Raw genomic sequence first — 19136 nt, forward strand, 5'->3', positions numbered from 1 at the left:
TTTTGGTTTCGTCTGATTAAATTTTGTTTTATTTGGGCATGAACTCAATAATCATTAGTCAAATTAAGATCGGTTTGGTAGTACTTATAATGGTTAAAACACTTGGAAAAATGTTTACTTGAAAAAAAGATAATTATTTAAGAATAAGTGCTTGTTCAAGAAGTATTTCTAAAATTCTTTTCCATAAAGTACTTGAGTATCAATAATATCACGTACTTCTACTAGAAGTGGTTTGAAACATGAGCAGAAATACTTTGTATGAAGGCATGTATCTAATGAGAAAGACTTGCTTACACATGTCAAGACATAAATATGACATCTTAAACTAATAAAACATCTCTAACTACTTTTATTTTATCAGACATTTCACGATGATTTAGGACACCACCAAATTGGCGTCTTTATTTTATGTAAGTCATCTAAACATGCCTAAAAGCCTTGTGTCAATTTCTACTTGAGAAAACAACTTACATGACATTGGATGTCACGGGTACACATTAGCAATGTTGTCATATCATACGAGTCATTGCCTTAGGCCATCTCCAACCATAAGGCTAAACATAGCCTCATCCAAAATTATAACCTTGCAATAAATAATTTTTTAGTCAAACTAAGTTACTTTCATTAAATAAAAAGACTAGTGCAAGGAAAAGAAAGCCCATAACCTAAATACAAGCCCAACAGGGACAAGCAAATACAACAAAAAGCCTAAAAGGACCCAACTGAGAAACAACAAAAAACCCTAAAAAGTGAGAGGAAACCAGCATCCACCACTAAGTCAGCCAACGCGCCTCCATCGTAAGGCCACTACCACTAAGAGAACGAACGAAATGGAACAACTGGATCAACAACAAATAAGGGTGAGTGGGCCACCCGCGTAGTGAGTGCTCCCATAATCCTACCAAATAACGCTAATTGCACTTTAACAGCGACCGAAAACCAAAGTGCATCACTGAGGAGAAGCACTCAAGCTGAGTAGCAGTGGTTGGTAGTTGAGGACATGCGATGGAAAAAAGCATTAGAGAAAGAAAGGTGCATAAATGCCATAATCTGAGACAAACTCAGGGGAATTAAGACAAAGCCCAAAGAATTGAGACAAAGCTCAAGGAAAGCCAAAGTAAATCAACAATACAGTAGTGTAGGAAAAAAAACCATAAATAGAGGAGAAAAAGGAAAGTAAAGGAAAGTAAAGGAAAACTTGAAAAGGGGAAGCAAAGGAGTGGTGGGGGTGGGGGATGGGGGGAAGAAAGGTGTTGGGAATGGAAAGAGTGGGCGAAATAAGAGGAAAGGGTGGAAACCAAAAGAACGTGGTGGAAGAAAGGGGAAGATGGATGTGATTGAAAAAATAGGGAGAGATGGTGAGAAAGGGAGGAAACAAGAGGGTGGAAGAAAGGGTGAGAGCGAGGAGGGGAGAGCATTGGACTACCACCAACCCCAAGTTGGAGCTAAGGCCGATGGCAAGGTGGGTTTCAGAAGTTTAGGGGTTTTTGGGAGAGAGAGGGGCACATAGTTATCCAATTTCTATTAATAGACCATAGTTTGCTGTACCAAAAAAAGACCATACAATATTTTTGGATCTCCCATCAAAATGCACCGTTGAAGGTAAAATATTGAAATGGAAGAAAAACGGCATAACCCTCTCCTTCTTCACGAGTCGCTAGTCCTCCACTACAAGTAAAATTTTCACAAAATCTCTCTCCTTCTCTTTCTGCTCTACGTCTCACTCTTGTGTGGATTTATCAATCGATTTTTACAAGCCTGAGTTTTTTTTCGAAACATTTGATTTGCAGCTAGGGGTCCAACATATTTGATTTCTTTTGAGAATTACCAATTTGAGTTCTGTTGGATTATTTCAAACACTATTATTGGGTTATATGAAGCTCTGGTGTTGGGCCCCAAAAATTGGGCTGGTAGGAAGGTTGTTGTTGGCCAGCCTGATACCATTTTGGCTGAAAGCATGGCCTAATAAATTTCATCAAATTACAATTCAACTATCCGTTTGATAAAATTTCAGTCTAAAAATAAAGTTCGTCATGGATTAAACGCTTTAAACATGGGTACTCGACCCGTTCCATGTGATCATTAGAAAAGAAACTAAAAAAGCCCAACAGATAATCACCCGCCATGATAGCTCACAAGCCTTCACACACAACCACCTTATATATTTCTCCAACACCGACACCAACACCAACATCGACACCAACACGGTCCAACCAAGACAGCAACCGAGATTTCCCAATTTGCCTTTCCCAACTAAATTAAAAAAACAAACAAAAATAAAATAAAATTAACGAATATATATATATATATATATATAGAGGTCTGCTCCTCTTTCTTTTCTTTATTCTCCAGTCACTTTTTAGGGTTTCATTCCTCCGTTTCCCCTTTCACACTCTCGTCCTCAGTACGTCTCTCTAATCGAAAAATCGAACTGGAATTTCATTTGTCAATCCCAATCCCTGTATAATCCAATCAATTATGTCCCCGAATAATACAGGTTCGCGTTCAATTGTGGATTTTTAGGATTTTTTTGTTTCAATAATTTATAGTGCGAATAATCTAGGGTTTCAGATTGGGGGTTTTGCTCCTGCTGAGCTGAATTCGACAAAGGTTCGATCTTTTCATCTTCCTAGGGCTTTAGGATTTGACGCAGGCGACAATCGGATCCGCTATGGTGTGATCGCCGCTCGGTGGCGAGCGAGTGAAACGAATTTCCGGGGGTTGGGGTTCTTGTATGGAAACTCGGAGCCGGAAGCGGGCGGAGGCCACCTCAGCAGCCCCTTCTTCTTCTTCGTCTGGTCGCACCACTCGTTCTTCCAAGCGCGCTCGTCTTTCTGCTTCTTCATTATCTTCTGTTAGCCCCACTCCGATTACGACCCGGTCCCGCGCCTCTCGCACCCAAAACGAACCCGCACCCGCCGCACCCATGGACCCCACGAATGAATCGTCCGGCTCGCGCGGCCGCCGCAACAAGAGTTCCGATAAGGATGGCTCGGATAAAGGGAAGGAGAAGGAGCATGAGGTTAGGGTTAGGGATAGGGAAAGAGAGAGGGAGAGGGAGAGGGAAAGAGAGAGGGAAGCTGAGAGAAACCTAGGGTTGAATATGGATGCAGGTGGAACTGGCGACGACGATGACAATGATAGCGAAGGCGGTGTTGGGATTTTGCACCAGAACTTGACTTCAGCGAGTAGTGCCCTTCAGGGGCTTCTTAGGAAGATCGGTGCCGGACTGGATGACCTACTTCCTTCTTCGGCAATGGGTTCGGCTTCGTCCTCGCACCAGAGCGGGAGGCTGAAGAAGATTTTATCTGGGTTAAGAGCTGATGGGGAAGAAGGGAAACAGGTGGAAGCTTTGACTCAGCTGTGTGAAATGCTTTCAATTGGAACTGAGGAGTCGTTGAGCACGTTTTCGGTTGATTCATTTGTGCCTGTGCTTGTGGGATTGCTTAATCATGAGAGCAATCCAGATATTATGCTTCTTGCAGCTAGAGCACTCACTCATCTTTGCGATGTGCTTCCATCGTCTTGTGCCGCCGTGGTACATTATGGTGCTGTTTCTTGCTTTTGTGCAAGGTTGTTGACGATTGAGTACATGGACTTGGCAGAGCAGGTTTGTCTTTGTTGTTCATATATTAAGTTGATTGCTGTGTAATGAGCAGAAGTATTGGTATTTCCTGAGAATCTTTTTATATATGTTTTTTTGTGCACATTTTAGATGCACGTTTGGATTACTCTGTTCTAATTTCTACGGTTGTTATGATGCAAACAGTCACTGCAAGCTCTCAAGAAAATATCACAAGAACACCCAACTGCCTGTCTTCGAGCCGGTGCTCTTATGGCAGTGCTTTCTTATCTGGATTTTTTCTCCACAGGAGTCCAGGTAATCCTGCTAGTTAACTTTTCACATTGTAATTTAATTAGGTATATGCTGAGTAAGGTTTTATTTTTACTTTGGATTTTCTTCAACTGTTTCTATGTTACAGCGTGTGGCATTATCAACTGCTGCGAATATGTGCAAGAAACTTCCTTTAGATGCAGCTGACTTTGTGATGGAAGCTGTCCCATTGTTGACAAACCTTCTGCAGTATCATGATGCAAAGGTAAGTTCATCTTTCCAGAGTTTCTAAGTTAAAACAGCAGAAGTCTATCTAGTTTTCGTTTCCATTGCGTAATGTTCCCCTTTTGTTATTATGTAGGTTTTGGAACATGCTTCTGTATGTCTGACACGAATTGCTGAAGCATTTGCATCATCTCCTGACAAACTTGACGAATTATGCAACCATGGGCTAGTTACTCAAGCTGCGTCCCTTATTTCCACCAGCAATTCTGGAGGTGGTCAGTCAACTCTAAGTACACCTACTTATACTGTGAGTGCAGTTTGTTTTTAGTTTTATTTTTTATTTATTTTGATACTTTGAACATTTACCACATATGCCCGTGAAAAAGTTTCAAACTTTGACTGGAAAACCATCCAGGGTTTAATTCGACTACTATCAACCTGTGCAAGTGGTTCCCCATTAGGGTCTAAAACTTTGCTTCTTCTTGGGATCAGTGGAATTCTTAAAGATGTACTTTCAGGTTCTGGAATTTCTTCTAGCACATCAGTTTCTCCTGCTTTAAGTAAGCCACCAGAGCAGGTAAATTTTTTTTGTTGGTTACATTTTAGCTTCTCCGTTTAATTATTTCTTCTGTTTGGGTAAACTGAAAAGTTTTTATTCTGAGTATGTACCTATGTTACATTTGTAAGCTAATGATTATTCTGAAAGTTAATGTATTTTCTGTGCATTTATAAACTTATGACATAGAATCAGTTTCTTTTGAGTTGGGTTGAAAATGGTATTGATGGTGCTGTTATCAAGCTCTTTTTTCAGTTGGGTTGAAATTCACGTTGATGGTGGTGTTATCAAAATATTTTTTTAGTAGGGTTGAGTTGGGAAATTGCATGTTTTTCATGGGAGTTCATCCATGAGAGAGCATCAGTACAGGGTTTGTAACTGAATGCTGTGTAGTATGGACATCTATACCACATGGAACTTCGTTGGACCTTGTATAATCACTTTGAGATAACAATGAAAACTTGTCTAACTGCCCATTGCGTCGGGTAGTTTTTCTGGACGGCTAAAAGAAGCAAACTTGGTTGGTTTAGAATTGTTGAGTGGGTTTTGAATTGTTAGTGGAAAGTTTTTTATATGGTGGTTACCATTTTTTAATCTTGCAATTTATTCTTATTATTGTTATTTAAATTCTTTTGATTTTTTATACTCTGGCTAGATCTTTGAGATTGTCAATCTGGCAAATGAGCTACTTCCTCCATTGCCACAAGGAACCATTTCCATTCCATCCAGCTTCAATGTATTTATGAAGGGTCCTGTTGTGAAAAAGTCGTCTGCTAGCGGCTCTGGGAAACAAGAAGACACCAATGGAACTGGTTCTGAGGTTTCAGCTCGTGAGAAATTATTGAATGAACAGCCTGGGCTTCTCCAGCAATTTGGAATGGATCTCCTTCCTGTTTTAATACAGGTTAGTATTTGGCATTCAGCTGATTTTATTAACTGTTTATATTTGATAATTGATTTTTGTGTACCTGCCAAACAGATTTATGGTTCTAGCGTTAATGGCCCTGTTCGCCACAAATGTCTTTCAGTAATTGGGAAATTAATGTACTTCAGCAATGCAGAGATGATACAGTCTTTATTAAGTTCAACAAATATTTCAAGGTATCCTATATTTCTTTATCAGATCTCTTGATATGAGGACAGCATGGTACTACAGTTACTAACTTGTATGTTATTAAATGATTTGATAGTTTCTTAGCCGGTGTCTTAGCATGGAAAGATCCGCATGTCTTGGTTCCTGCTCTCCAAATTGCTGAGATACTCATGGAGAAGCTTCCCAATACTTTCTCCAAGGTGTTTGTGAGAGAAGGTGTTGTTCATGCCGTGGACCAACTCATCTTACCTGGTACTCCAAATTCAGTTCCTGTCCCAGTATCTTCTGCTGAAAAGGATAGTGATCCTGTTCCTGGAACATCATCACGTTCTAGGCGTTATAGACGACGCAACAGTAACTCAAATCCAGATGGAAATTCATTGGAAGAAACTAAGAGTCCCCCTTCAGCAAATATCGGTTCACCTCCAAGTTCAGTGGAGATTCCTACTGTTAACTCCAGCCTTCGAATGGCTGTCAGTGCATGTGCTAAAGCTTTTAAAGACAAGTACTTCCCTTCAGATCCTGGGGCTGTTGAAGTTGGAGTTACAGATGATCTATTACATTTAAAGAATCTATGCATGAAGTTGAATTCAGGTGTTGATGACCAAAAAACGAAAGCAAAGGGAAAGTCGAAAGCTTTTGGGTCTCGCTTGGTTGATAGTTCTGCAAGTAAGGAGGAGTACATGATTGGTGTGGTATCTGAGATGCTAGCCGAACTAAGCAAAGGGGACGGGGTATCCACTTTTGAGTTCATTGGTAGTGGTGTTGTGGCAGCATTGCTCAACTATTTTTCTTATGGGTACTTCTCGAAGGAGAGGATTTCGGAAGCTAATTTGCCCAAGCTTCATGAGCAAGCACTTAGAAGATTTAAGTCATTTGTTGCTGTTGCTCTTCCTTTCAGTATTAATGAAGGAAGTGTAGCACCAATGACTGTCCTTGTTCAGAAGCTCCAAAATGCTTTGTCGTCCTTAGAGCGTTTTCCGGTCGTGCTGAGTCATTCATCTAGGTCATCCACTGGGAGCGCACGCCTCTCCTCTGGACTTAGTGCATTATCTCAGCCCTTTAAGTTGCGTCTTTGTCGAGCACAAGGAGAAAAGACCCTCCGAGACTATTCATCGAACGTTGTTCTGATTGATCCATTAGCAAGTTTAGCTGCTGTAGAAGACTTTCTTTGGCCTCGAGTACAGCGAGGGGAATCTGGTCAGAAGCCTGCCGCCTCTGCTGGAAACTCGGAATCTGGAACTACACCTACAGGTGCTGGTGCTTCATCTCTGTCTACCTCAAATCCTGCTACCACCACTCATCGCCATTCAACGCGATCCAGAACATCAGTGAATATAGGAGATACAGCTAGGAGGGAACCATCACAAGAGAAGAGCGCAAGCTCATCAAAAGGGAAGGGTAAAGCTGTTTTGAAGCCTTCTCAGGAGGAAGCAAGAGGACCTCAAACGAGAAATGCAGCTCGTAGACGAGCAGCTCTTGATAAAGATGTTCAAATGAAGCCCACAAATGGGGACACTACTTCTGAGGTTTGTTACTGATACCAAAGTGACATTCATAATTATTTTTAATTGTTGAATTATGCAGTGTTTGGGTTATTTTTGTTCATGCTAACAAACACTTCTAGTAGTACTTTTTCACTAATGCAATCTCTTTCTTTGCATATCTGATGGGTTTTGATATGGCATTGGGGTTCCGATATGGATTCAGTTTGCATCCGAGCTTAGTGTGTTGATTATCCAATTAAAGATGTAAATTCTAACGGACAGAATTATGAGAAGGTCTTGTTCTGATGGGCTACTTTATTCAACAAAGGGTTTATTGGGTATTTGGTGAAACCAAACCTTCTAAGGGAATTTAGAATGGTATGCGGGGTAAGGCAGTGCATTAACTTTGGTGTCCCTATATGTAGACACCCCGTCGCTCTTTAAGCACTTATCTTTTAATGCTAAAATTTCCTTATTGGTTAAAGTTGGTTGGCAATTCACTTCCTTAGACTCATCTGTAGGAGGTTTGTTTAATACACTACGACCTCTTTCTAGTGTATTTTGCTTTTCGTTTTGTTTGATTTGGAGGTAATCGCTGCCATAGTTCACCCATATCTGCCTTTTACATATTTCTGTCTGAACAGTCATTGATGTTGTCTTTCTGTAGGATGAGGAATTGGATATATCGCCTGTTGAGATGGATGAACTGGTTATTGAAGATGATGACATCTCAGATGACGAAGATGATGACCATGATGTATGTTATTTGAGTCTTTAATTTTTATTGTCCTGGACAGGAGATATTGGATACTTTGAGTATTTTACTCATTGCTATTATGGGTACTTTTGCAGGTTCTAAGAGATGACTCTCTTCCTGTTTGCATGCCGGATAAAGTACACGATGTCAAATTGGGAGACTCAACTGAGGATGCTACTGCAGCTTCAGCCACAAGTGACAATCAGACTAACCCAGCTTCTGGCTCTAGTAGCAGAGTTGCTACAGGTAGAGGCTCAGATTCTGCTGAGCATAGGAGTAGTAATTCTGCTTATGGTTCAAAAGGTGCGATGTCATTTGCTGCTGCCGCCATGGCTGGGCTTGGATCTGCCAGCAGGGGCATTAGGGGAGGCAGAGATAGACAAGGACGTCCTATTTTTGGCAGTTCTAGTGATCCTCCTAAGTTGATTTTTACTTCTGGAGGGAAGCAGCTTAATAGGCATCTGACTATCTATCAGGCTATTCAGAGACAGCTTGTGCAGGATGAGGATGATGATGAAAGGTATGCTGGGAGTGATTTTGTATCCAGTGAAGGTAGCAGGCTATGGAGTGATATTTACACTATCACATACCAGAGGCCAGACAATCAAACTGACAGGGCATCTGTCGGAGGTGCAAGTCCTACAACTGCAACAAAATCTGGGAAATCTGGCTCTGCTTCCAATTCCAACTCCGAATCTCAATTGCATCGAATGTCACTTTTGGATAGTATTTTGCAGGGAGAGCTTCCTTGTGATTTAGAAAAATCTAATCCTACCTATAATATACTGGCACTACTGCGTGTATTAGAGGGCTTGAATCAGCTTGCACCTCGCCTGAGAGCTCAGATAGTTTCCGACAGTTTTGCTGAGGGTAAAGTTTTGAATTTGGATGACTTCAGTACAACTGGTGCTAGAGTTTTTCATGAGGAATTTATTAACAGCAAACTCACTCCCAAATTAGCCCGGCAAATTCAAGATGCCCTTGCCTTGTGCAGTGGGAGTCTTCCTTCTTGGTGTTACCAGTTGACAAAAGCATGTCCATTTTTGTTTCCTTTTGAGACTCGGAGACAGTATTTCTATTCAACAGCTTTTGGATTGTCTCGCGCTCTGTACCGTCTTCAGCAGCAGCAGGGTGCTGATGGTCATGGTGCAAATGAACGAGAGGTGAGAGTTGGGAGATTGCAAAGGCAGAAAGTCCGCGTTTCCCGAAACCGGATTTTGGATTCTGCTGCAAAAGTAATGGAGATGTATTCCAGCCAAAAATCTGTGCTTGAAGTAGAATATTTTGGTGAAGTGGGCACTGGCTTGGGTCCTACGCTTGAGTTCTACACACTTTTAAGTCATGACCTACAAAGAGTTAGACTTGGCATGTGGAGGTCAAATTCTTCAATGGAGAAAACATCAATGGATATTGATGGAGACGAACATAAAGATGGCAAAAGCAATGGTGACATTGTCCAAGCTCCGCTTGGGTTGTTCCCTCGTCCCTGGCCTCCAAACGCTGTTGCTTCTGATGGTAGCCAGTTTTCAAAAGTGATAGAATACTTTAGGTTGGTCGGGCGTGTGATGGCGAAGGCTCTTCAAGACGGGCGGCTATTGGACTTGCCACTATCAACAGCATTTTATAAGCTTTTGCTTGGTCAAGTAAGCCAGTGGAAGAATAACCTTTTTCGTTTCACATATAGTTTTATTGAAGTGTTTTAGTATTATATTTTTACCAAAACAGTTTTGATGTAGAAATTAAACCCATTTTCCTTCCATTCTTCCCATTCTTTCAGGAGCTTGATTTACATGATATCCTTTCCTTTGATGCTGAGCTTGGAAAGACTCTGCAAGAATTACATAATCTTGTCTGCCGGAAACTATATTTAGAATCAAATGGTGATAATCGTGATGCCATTGTTGAATTGCGTTTACGTGGAGTGTCAATTGATGACCTGTGTTTAGATTTTACACTCCCTGGCTATCCAGATTATGTGTTGAAACCTGGAGATGAAAATGTGAGCAAAATTGTCTTCTGGTTTATTTTTATTTTTGTGCCTTCATTTACTTTTTTCGGTTTCTATTGTGCAATGACATTTTTTAACATACTGTTTAATTTCTAGGTTGACATCAATAACTTGGAGGAGTACATATCTTTAGTTGTTGACGCAACAGTGAAGACTGGGATAATGAGGCAAATTGAAGCATTTAGAGCAGGGTTTAATCAGGTTCAGTTTTTTTTATCTGATTATTATTGAGTTCGTAATAAATTCATTGAATGTTTGAAGTTTCATTTTATGTGCTAGGATTCTTTCAAATATCATTGTTTAGTTCAATGTCCTGCTGCGATTGTAATTAATATGCATTATTTTATTGTATCTTCCAACTGCAAGTGAACTCAAACCTACGAAGGTTTCGGGGGAAGGTGATGGTGGTGGAGGGAGAAGGAATTTGAAAATTTATTGAGTAAAAAGGGTGTATGCTTCTGTAACAGTGAATAACCGCACCTGGTGTTGAGTAGGTTGCTGGACCAGGCCTATCACTGTAGTTTATTAACTTTTTGGTCTGGTACTCACTAGTTTTATTTTGTAATTATTTTATAAGCGCCTCTCTCTAGCTTAAAACCTGGTAGTTAGTATTCAATTGTGATAGTTGTATTTTTCTCTGTGCGCTGTGTGAGAATTCTCTTCTGTCCAATTATTAATTCCATTCGTGTTTACTACATGACTTTCAGGTCTTTGACATATCGTCTTTACAAATATTTACTCCACATGAGTTGGACTATCTGCTTTGTGGTCGTAGAGAGTTGTGGGAGGTAATTGTTTACTTATTTCCCTTCGCTAAACTACACTATTTTAATTGGAACATTGCTAACTTATTTTATCTTTTTTCCTTCTGATCTTTTGCAGGCGGAGACCCTTGCTGATCATATAAAGTTTGATCATGGATACAATGCCAAGAGCCCTGCAATACTTAATGTAACTTCTTGTTCTGTATCCATGGGAGTGCTCTGGGGATGAATTGTTCTGTTTTGTTCTTATATGGGTCTTGTTTATAATTTTGTAGTTGCTCGAGATTATGGGTGAGTTCACGCCAGAGCAGCAGCGTGCCTTCTGCCAGTTTGTTACTGGTGCACCTCGGCTTCCACCTGGTGGTTTGGCGGTGCTGAATCCAAAACTGACGATTGTGAGAAAGGTATGGTACAACTGATTTAAATACAGGTGGGCTGTTGCAATTCGTTCCTTACGCAAATGCAGTATAAGATGAGTGTTTCGAGTGATGTATCCTATAAAGTTGAGGATCTATTTTTTTGGGCATCTGTTTTGTAATTGAATGATAACGTTATGTTTAGAATGGTCATGCTTACTTAGGATGGTGTCAAATGATTCAATTTTTGGTGCAGCATTCTTCGACTGCAAATAATGCGGCAACCAACGGGACTGGGGTTTCAGAGTTGGCAGATGATGACCTGCCCAGTGTCATGACATGCGCTAATTACCTGAAGCTTCCTCCTTATTCAACCAAGGTATTATTGTTTTAAGTTTATTAATGCACAAACATAATTTCCGTCATATACTGGAATTATTATTGATATTGTGTGCTGTGACTGATGCCTCAAACAGGAAATTATGTTCAAGAAATTATTGTATGCAATCAGTGAAGGGCAAGGATCCTTTGATTTGTCATGAGCTTTTGGGGATTAGCCGTATTGATCCGTGTATATTAATTACATTCAAAACGATTAGGAGTGTTTTGTCTTCCGCTTGCAATTAATTATTAGCCTTAGCCTTGGATGACTTTTGATGTTGGAAGTGGCATTTCTACTTCTCCACTCAAATAATGGCTTTTGTCGTTGGCGCGGTTCTAAACTTATCAACATTGTTGAGGTCAGTTTCTTTACGTTTTCAGATGGTTCTCCGTTGTTTCGGTTCCAAAGTTGCAAAAATTTTGATTCTTCACGCATTGTTATTCACTGTGTTTGTGCTTTTCTCTGAGTTTACTTGGTTTGGTTCTGAAGTTGGTCGTATTCATTTCAGGTTGGATCGACGCAATTTTAAACAGTAGAGAGTGAATGGAGAGAGCAGTTTGAGCCGCCAAGGACTGTAAATAAATATAGGGTGGTAGAATATACATGTATGGCGGTATAAAGGATGAAAGGGAAACAAAAACATGTGAAACATTTTTATGCCTTGTAATTTCATTCCAATTCTGATTTCAAATAAATTTGTTCCAGCTCATTTCCATTTTTCATCAATCCCCCACCTTTGCATGTCGTAACGAAACCGAGTGGCTGGCGGCCGGCCGCCGGTGCCCAGTCGCTGCTGGCCTGGTGGCTGGTATAAAGAAACCGAAACTAATCATCAAACCACGACATTAGGAATATGAAGAAACAAAACATATGTCAAGTTGCTAGTTTTGCACCAACTAGCCTTTTGTCTAGCTATGTTTTTCTTAGGTGGTCTCTAGTTCAAATTCTCTTGATTCGAAAAGAAGTTGCTAATTGTACATTTAAGGCTTCGTTTGTTAGAAAGGATTGGCTTGGACAGGGCTATATGGTATATTTAAGGGAATGATCGCTTCTTTATTTTGTCCAAGTTAAAGGTTAGACATGAAGAAAATATATATCCCTACTAATTCCCACAAATATGATAGGATGAAAGAAACAAGCTCTCTTCATGATTAACCTTCAACTCAGACGAGATAAGGAGGAAGTCATTCAATTCTTCCTTCAAAATGCCTTCAATATGGTGAATGGTCTTATCTAAGGCAGACCTGAGACAACAAAGAGAGATGACCGACTCATATTTAAATTTTTTGTTTTTTTGTTTTTAAACTTTGTTTTTTATGTTGGAGGTGAAAGTCAATTTCTTCTTACTTATAAATCACAAGCCGACATATATTGAAGTAGTTGATCAAAACAATGAAAATCAAAATTTCTTATACATGAAGAAAGGAGATTCTCCTAACATGTAAGCAACTAAGTATTTTTAATTTTAATATAGTTTCACTTTCAAGTTTTTGTTTCATATGTTCTTCATGTCTCCATCTTCCTTCACCCCTCTTGATTCGTATTTTCTTCCACACACTTTTCTTTCTATCTTTATCCAGAAAAATTAAAAGTACAACCTAAAAAGTGAATGATTATCAAACAGGCTCTGAGCTCGTGCATCTTTCCGGTGAATAGCGATGTGTTTATTTGTTGAAAAGTTTGAATGGTTTTCTTTCTGTTGGTGGTAATACACTGCATAAAGTATCTTCCTCGTATGCAGCTTTGCATTTTTCACGACCAAAGAAAGTGAGTGTTTCTGGTAGACACTTGTAGTCTGATGTATCAAAGAAGATGAACTTACAATAATTTTTTAATATTTTTGGCAAAATCATAATGTCATGCCCCTTGATTATATTACTTGTAAAACAAGTTTTGCCTCGTTTGCTCGAGATAAACCACTTGATCGATCAGCTTCAAGTGATGAAAACAAAGCTTTACGGGACGTGTTTTACTAAGAACATATATTTTGAGCTTCTAAGATCCCAAATTCTACTTAGCCATCTCAAACCACCGCAAACTAGCTGCAGGATCTTCAGATCTCCCCGAAACATTTCTATCAAACCCTCTAACCCCTTAGTGGGAACACTTTACTTGGATCGCAAGTGTTTTGATCTTGACATCTGGGCAAGGATCCACTTTGAAGAAAAGATTGGGGTCACTAGGGACTGTACATGTAGTCTGTCCTAAGCACTTCTGAAAAAAGCCAAAACAAAAACATCGGTTAGAACTTCAGAATTCATAATTTATCACATTGGTTGAAGAACCTGCATTATGACCAGGGAGATTGTTACCTCTTCAACGATCTTCTTGGTTCCCGGCGCATCACATTTGCCAATGGCATAGGTTCCACATGCGCCTTCAGGACTACCAAAGCTTGCGAACTCAACAGCAACAATCTTTTTGTAGTTTGGACAATTGAGCTGAGCAGTTGCACCAGGGACGCCTGCAACAACTTTGAGCTTGCCTGCCTTTCTGTCGAATGCCTTAACATGTGGAGGATGCATCTGTGTACTCATGGAACAGATTGTATCTCTGTTGACTGTTAGGATCTCAATGTCTTTGGGGTCAGCACCCTGCTCCTCCAATACAACAAGGAAATTTTTGCTCGGCTTGATAAAGGATCTTGGAATATGGTACCTGATCACAGGGATTACAAATCGCAACTTAACTTTGCAGTTTTCGTGGAGATTTATATTGATATATTGCATCACTATCAGTGTACGCTTTTTCCAGTGTGTAATTTCACTTACTCGGTTTGAGTAGGCTGTCCAAGAGGAGAGAGGAAGCACATCCAATGCCGCCCGATGCTTAAACCATTCACCCAAATCATTCCCTTTCCCATTCCAGTCATCCGGATAGCAACGGGGTCTCTCCCTTCAGGAGCATCAAAATATGTCTGCAACAAAAGCATTGGATATGAAATACTGCAATGTAGAAATTGTTAAAACGAATCGGAGTTGAAAATGTTGGCTTTGGAAATTTTACCTTGTACCATGTGAGACCCCTTCCTTTGCCTACAGCTTTAGTCCATTGGACTTTCTGTGCTCCTTTTTCAGTGAACACTTGTAGATTTTCGCCATTCAAACCAACCTGAAAAATGGGAGCCAACAAAATTGGACATCATCTCCATTTCAATATTCCAAGGGAAATGAATATCGCACTCATGTTTTCTCCTTCTGCCCTCCCTCTTAAGAAAAACGGAAGTGCAGAAATCATTTGTTTGTTATAACGAGAAGAATTCAATGGTACATACCCTATGCCCCCAACCATTTTGTGAGAGATCAAGTGTTCCGGTATTCAGTCCTAGGACGTTTATAGTTCGGGGTCCAGCGTATCTGTGCTCCATGTATGCTCCACTATCCTTCATCGATGGAGAATAAATTAGTCAGCACCTGTTTTAAACCCTAAACCCTACTCAAACAGTACTATTCAAATTATGAGCTGACTTACTGGGAGTCCCACTGTCATGCAAAGCAGTGATATGTGGTTGATCCCTTGTTTGAATGTGACAGGTCTTTCGAAGACAAATCCCTTCTCCTCGTGGCTTCCATGTTCACTTCCTGAAAACATCCTCGAATCGCTTAGTCATAAAGTCATAAGAAAGTGCAGGGCATGCCCTGTCACTAACCTTGACATTGACATTGACGAAGTATGGACGGATGTAATGTATGCAGGACTGTTGCTGTGCTCTTACCAATATATTCACCGTTGACGAATACGCCCATTGCGTGACCAAGACTTGGGATTCGGAGAACTGGGCGAATAGAATCCTTCATCGGCAAGTCATATGGACCCAGGTTAAGGCTGCAATCACAAAAAAATAGTCAAGTAAGCAGTAAAAGTCAAATTTTTGTAAATCCTAACATGTGCACGCATGAACTTACCTAGTGGTGAACCATCCATAGTCTGTGGCATCTTTGAGGAAGTGGTAAAGTTCCTGTGGTTTCTTTTGATTCACTGGCACTTGCTCAACGGTTGGAATTGGTTCTGGAGACATTTCCCAGTTGAGTTTATTAGCAGCCTTTGATCGAACGAAGTTCCTCGAATTATGCTGTGACACAATCTGTTGAGAATTGAAGACCACGGTCTTGCAATCCGGAAGTATGCTAATGGAATGTGGTGGCAGGAAATACTCCTGCCCACGCCAAGTGACACTTGTTTCTAATTTTGAGTGGTTGTTTGCCAAGAAAGCAACACAACTGTCTGTTCCGGGCTTCTCATAGAAACGAGCCTACAAAGCAGAAGGGATTTAACGTATTAGTGACACTTTCTTCTCCTTCTCTTCCTGCTTAATTCTCAATTTATGGGGACATGCCGATACTTGCCTCAGTTTCTTTGCCCAACCTTAGTACTCCAGAAACGCCCGCAAACAAAGGCTTCTTGCATAGATTCAAAGCCTTGTGCAAGTCCTTTAGGTGACTCCATTTCGGCTCCCTTTGCAAACCTGCATCGAAAATAAAATAAGCCCCGGTTATATGATGAGAAACCATCTAGAATCATCATCGTAGATGAAAAAAAAATTTAAGATCTTTTACCATATTCATCGAGAGGAGCTTCGTCATAGTATCGAGTTGTTGTGAAAATAGCACTTGTTCTTCCAAAGTTTGTTCCACCATGGTACTGCAAGGGTCAAATAAGGTTGCTTTATATAGCATTCCGCAAGTGATGATTTTGTAAATAATCAATGTTTTAAAAGGCTCGCCTCAGGACGCGCCTAGGCGCCCTGTGAAGCTAGGCTTGAGGGTTGCCGCCTCTGTTTTGAGGAAGTGGGCAGAAGGCAGCAGAAGGTGTGCCTTTGGGGATTTTTTATTTTTTTATTTTTTTATTTTTACTCCCAAACTCAAATTTTAGGTAGGGTTAAACTGCCTCATACCTCTTCCTTGCACTATCGTTTCTCTGCCTTTATTTTTATTTTTTTATTTTTTTTATATATATAATGGATGTGTGTGCTGTTTGCGTGCATTGTTATATGTGTGCTCATTGTACTTTTCATCCTCTATTATATATATATATATAAAATTTTGGGTAGGGTTTTAACTGCCTCATACCTCTTCCTTGCATTATCGTTTCTCTGCCTTTTTTTAAAAAAATTTTTATATATATAATGGATGTGTGTGCTATTTGCGTGCATTGTTATATGTGTGCTCATTGTGCTTTTCATCCTCTATTTTATATATATAGGAAGCCTTTAAGGGAAGGGATCCCCATTTTTCAAAAAAAATGGGGACATCCTCTTGACCGTTAGATTTGGCTTTAATAAAATCCTGTGGTTGAGATTCTGTGATCTGTGATTTAATCTCAGTCACAGAATTTCATTAAAATCAAATCTAATGGTGAAGAGGATGTCCTCATTTTTTTTTTTTTAGAAAAATGGGAATCCCTTCCCTTAAAGGGCCTGCATATATACATATATATATATATATATATATGTGTGTACGCTCAGTGTATATATTAAAAAATTTAGGTCTCGTGAGGGTTCGCCTCATGCCTAGGCTAGGCTATCCCTTGAACGCCTCGCCCACACCTTACGCTTTTAATACATTGTAAATAATTAAAGGTGACCGATTAATTACCATATAGTAGTTGGTTAGGGTTCCGTCCTTGGAGAAAAATCGAGCAACTGAAAACGCAATGTCTTCTGCCGATCTTTGTGAAGGAGGATCACCGAATACTCTGTACCTGTAATCATGAAAAAGAAGAAATGTGGTCAGAAAACCAGTGTCTTTTTTATGTAATCGCTAAATATTCTGTATATCTACTCACTGAGCAGTCCAGTTCTCAGTCCATAGAGAAGGCTTATGAGGCTTATTAGGGCCTGCAAAAGTGTCTCCACAGTGCCTTCCATTGCAAGTATTAATCTGAACACACGAAAGATTTTTTTTTTCTTTACGATCAAAGGACAGAAAAACAGATCAAACTTTGTTCTACCGGTAAATTTTAATGCTTAATTTGTCTTAGAATCAACGGAAATTAAGTTTGCAAACTTACGATTGGATCAGGAGCATTCGTCTGTTTGCACATGATCCATGGCACGCCGATGTTCTGCGCAAGCGCCATATTTGCTGCCCACTGCACATAATTGGTCCCCAACTCTTTATATGCAAGCTGGACATGAGTGTACTCATTTTCAATCTGTGTCATGAAACATAATAGGTTAGCCCGATCAGATGAATAACGCTTCCCTGGAGTACAATTTTCGGAGTGGAACCAAGTACCAACCTGGGCTAAGATGATTGGACCTCCCTGTGGAGCAAATAGCTTCTCATCTTTCATCATCTTCATTATCTTCGTCACGTAAGCCTCCATGTGTTGCTGCAAATGGAATTTAAGGTCTTATAATATTAGTCACTGGCTCCTCAAATCATACTAGTTTTGCACATTGAGGTGTGATGTACCTTGTATGCTGGATTATCTGAACGGAAAACGATGTTTGGTTCCTCCCTCAGCCAATATGGAAGCCCTCTAAATCGAAATATGTTAGAAATAATTCACCATTGGAAGGGAATGAAGATGAAAATCAATGTTACATATTATATATGTATATACCCGTGGTTCCATTCGGCTTGGATGAAGGGCCCTACCCTAAGGGTGACATACATTTTGTTCTCCTGAACTAGCCTGATGAACTTCACCACATCCGCGTTTCCCTCGAAATTCCACTGCAGCACTAGAACAAGATTTAGTGCAAGCCATAATTTTCACAGTTTAATTTCATCTTATCCATGTAATTTAAGCAACAATCTGTATACTTTTCATAGTACCTTGCCTTTCACAGGCTCATGAAGGTTCCAAAAGACATAAGTTTGAATCACATTCAAACCTCCTCGCTTAGCCTTCTTGAGAAGATCAGGCCACATCTGAAAAAACTCAGTTGAGAGTAAACGTTAACAATTGAATTTCATCACCAAACACGAGAAATAAAATTAGCAGATAGACGCGGGAGCTAGTAGCTCCATTTCTTCAGAGCATTCACTCCTTCACCTCACTGAGGATAACATACATATTGCTTTCATTTTAAGTAATCTCCTTTGTGCAAAAAGAAATATAGAAGACAGACATTTAAAAAACTTACATCCACCGTGCTCCGCGGATAATGAATTGAACCTGAAAAGAAAATCTCTCGTTTTCCATTGATCATGATGGACCTGCCATCATATGTCACCTGCCCGACTTCAAGTTTCTTCTCGCTCTTTCCAACAACCGGCTCTTCCCCTTCAACCGTATCCTCCACTGTTTCCCCATCCGCAGCAGGAGCTGCCTTGTTACCTTTGGCATAACCTAGACTGGCCGAGACAACCAAAAGAACAAAAGAAATCAACAGAACCCTCTTTGCTACCACCATTGTTATCACTTCAACACTCAAAATTCGACAAGCAAAACTGGTTAAAAAATTCCATCAAACACAAAAATATAAGGAGATAGATGTCTGATAATATACACACTATCGATCGAAAACTCGGGTTTCTAGCAATTTTTTTTCTGAGTGTGTTAGAAAATCTTATATGCTATTATTAGAAGAGAGAAAATCCGATTTTTTTGGGGTTGAATGTGGACTATGGCAAGGAGGGAAATATTTGCGGATGTGAAAGTTGATCCGAGACATTTGCATGTTTATATGGCAAATTTGTCTCTTTTTTTGGTTCTACATTTTG

The 19136-nt window shown here is 40.0% G+C and overlaps 2 protein-coding genes across 2 annotated transcripts; one reads left to right on the forward strand and one right to left on the reverse strand.

Moving 5' to 3' along the window:
- The first annotated feature begins 2345 nt into the window (after positions 1 to 2345).
- On the forward strand, positions 2346 to 12172 carry LOC137729700 (E3 ubiquitin-protein ligase UPL3-like). The gene is made up of 18 exons (XM_068468707.1): positions 2346 to 3610; positions 3770 to 3880; positions 3984 to 4100; positions 4197 to 4367; positions 4476 to 4637; positions 5272 to 5520; positions 5596 to 5717; positions 5807 to 7238; positions 7864 to 7953; positions 8049 to 9596; positions 9731 to 9952; positions 10058 to 10162; positions 10669 to 10749; positions 10844 to 10912; positions 11001 to 11129; positions 11338 to 11460; positions 11558 to 11821; positions 11972 to 12172. The coding sequence occupies exons 1-17, from the start codon at positions 2735 to 2737 to the stop codon at positions 11621 to 11623; spliced, it is 5673 nt and encodes a 1890-aa protein (XP_068324808.1). The 5' UTR covers positions 2346 to 2734; the 3' UTR covers positions 11624 to 11821; positions 11972 to 12172.
- Positions 12173 to 13282: 1110 nt separating this feature from the next.
- On the reverse strand, positions 13283 to 18826 carry LOC137729729 (beta-galactosidase 11-like). Its single transcript, XM_068468738.1, has 18 exons — positions 18557 to 18826; positions 18246 to 18341; positions 18031 to 18143; positions 17880 to 17946; positions 17704 to 17796; positions 17473 to 17616; positions 17248 to 17342; positions 17058 to 17163; positions 16020 to 16104; positions 15810 to 15928; positions 15369 to 15715; positions 15179 to 15288; positions 14935 to 15044; positions 14738 to 14845; positions 14470 to 14574; positions 14235 to 14380; positions 13776 to 14121; positions 13283 to 13677 (listed from the first exon to the last, which is right to left on the reverse strand). Exons 1-18 carry the CDS (start codon positions 18824 to 18826, stop codon positions 13558 to 13560), a joined length of 2580 nt encoding a protein of 859 aa, XP_068324839.1. The 3' UTR covers positions 13283 to 13557.
- Positions 18827 to 19136: the final 310 nt, after the last annotated feature.

Source organism: Pyrus communis, chromosome 3, assembly GCF_963583255.1.
Source record: "Pyrus communis chromosome 3, drPyrComm1.1, whole genome shotgun sequence".
NCBI classification, from domain to species: domain Eukaryota; kingdom Viridiplantae; phylum Streptophyta; class Magnoliopsida; order Rosales; family Rosaceae; genus Pyrus; species Pyrus communis.

Bases quoted from the DNA above. Each gene is read 5' to 3' on its own strand.
- LOC137729700 (XM_068468707.1), top strand. From the start codon at position 2,735: ATGGAAACTCGGAGCCGGAAGCGGGCGGAGGCCACCTCAGCAGCCCCT. The intron at 3,611-3,769 runs GTTTGTCTTTGT...TGATGCAAACAG, and splicing joins ACATGGACTTGGCAGAGCAG to TCACTGCAAGCTCTCAAGAA. The intron at 5,521-5,595 runs GTTAGTATTTGG...CCTGCCAAACAG, and splicing joins TCCTTCCTGTTTTAATACAG to ATTTATGGTTCTAGCGTTAA.
- LOC137729729 (XM_068468738.1), bottom strand. From the start codon at position 18,826: ATGGTGGTAGCAAAGAGGGTTCTGTTGATTTCTTTTGTTCTTTTGGTT. The intron at 18,144-18,245 runs GTACTATGAAAA...CTAGTGCTGCAG, and splicing joins ATGAGCCTGTGAAAGGCAAG to TGGAATTTCGAGGGAAACGC. The intron at 14,122-14,234 runs GTAAGTGAAATT...CCCTGTGATCAG, and splicing joins GGACAGCCTACTCAAACCGA to GTACCATATTCCAAGATCCT.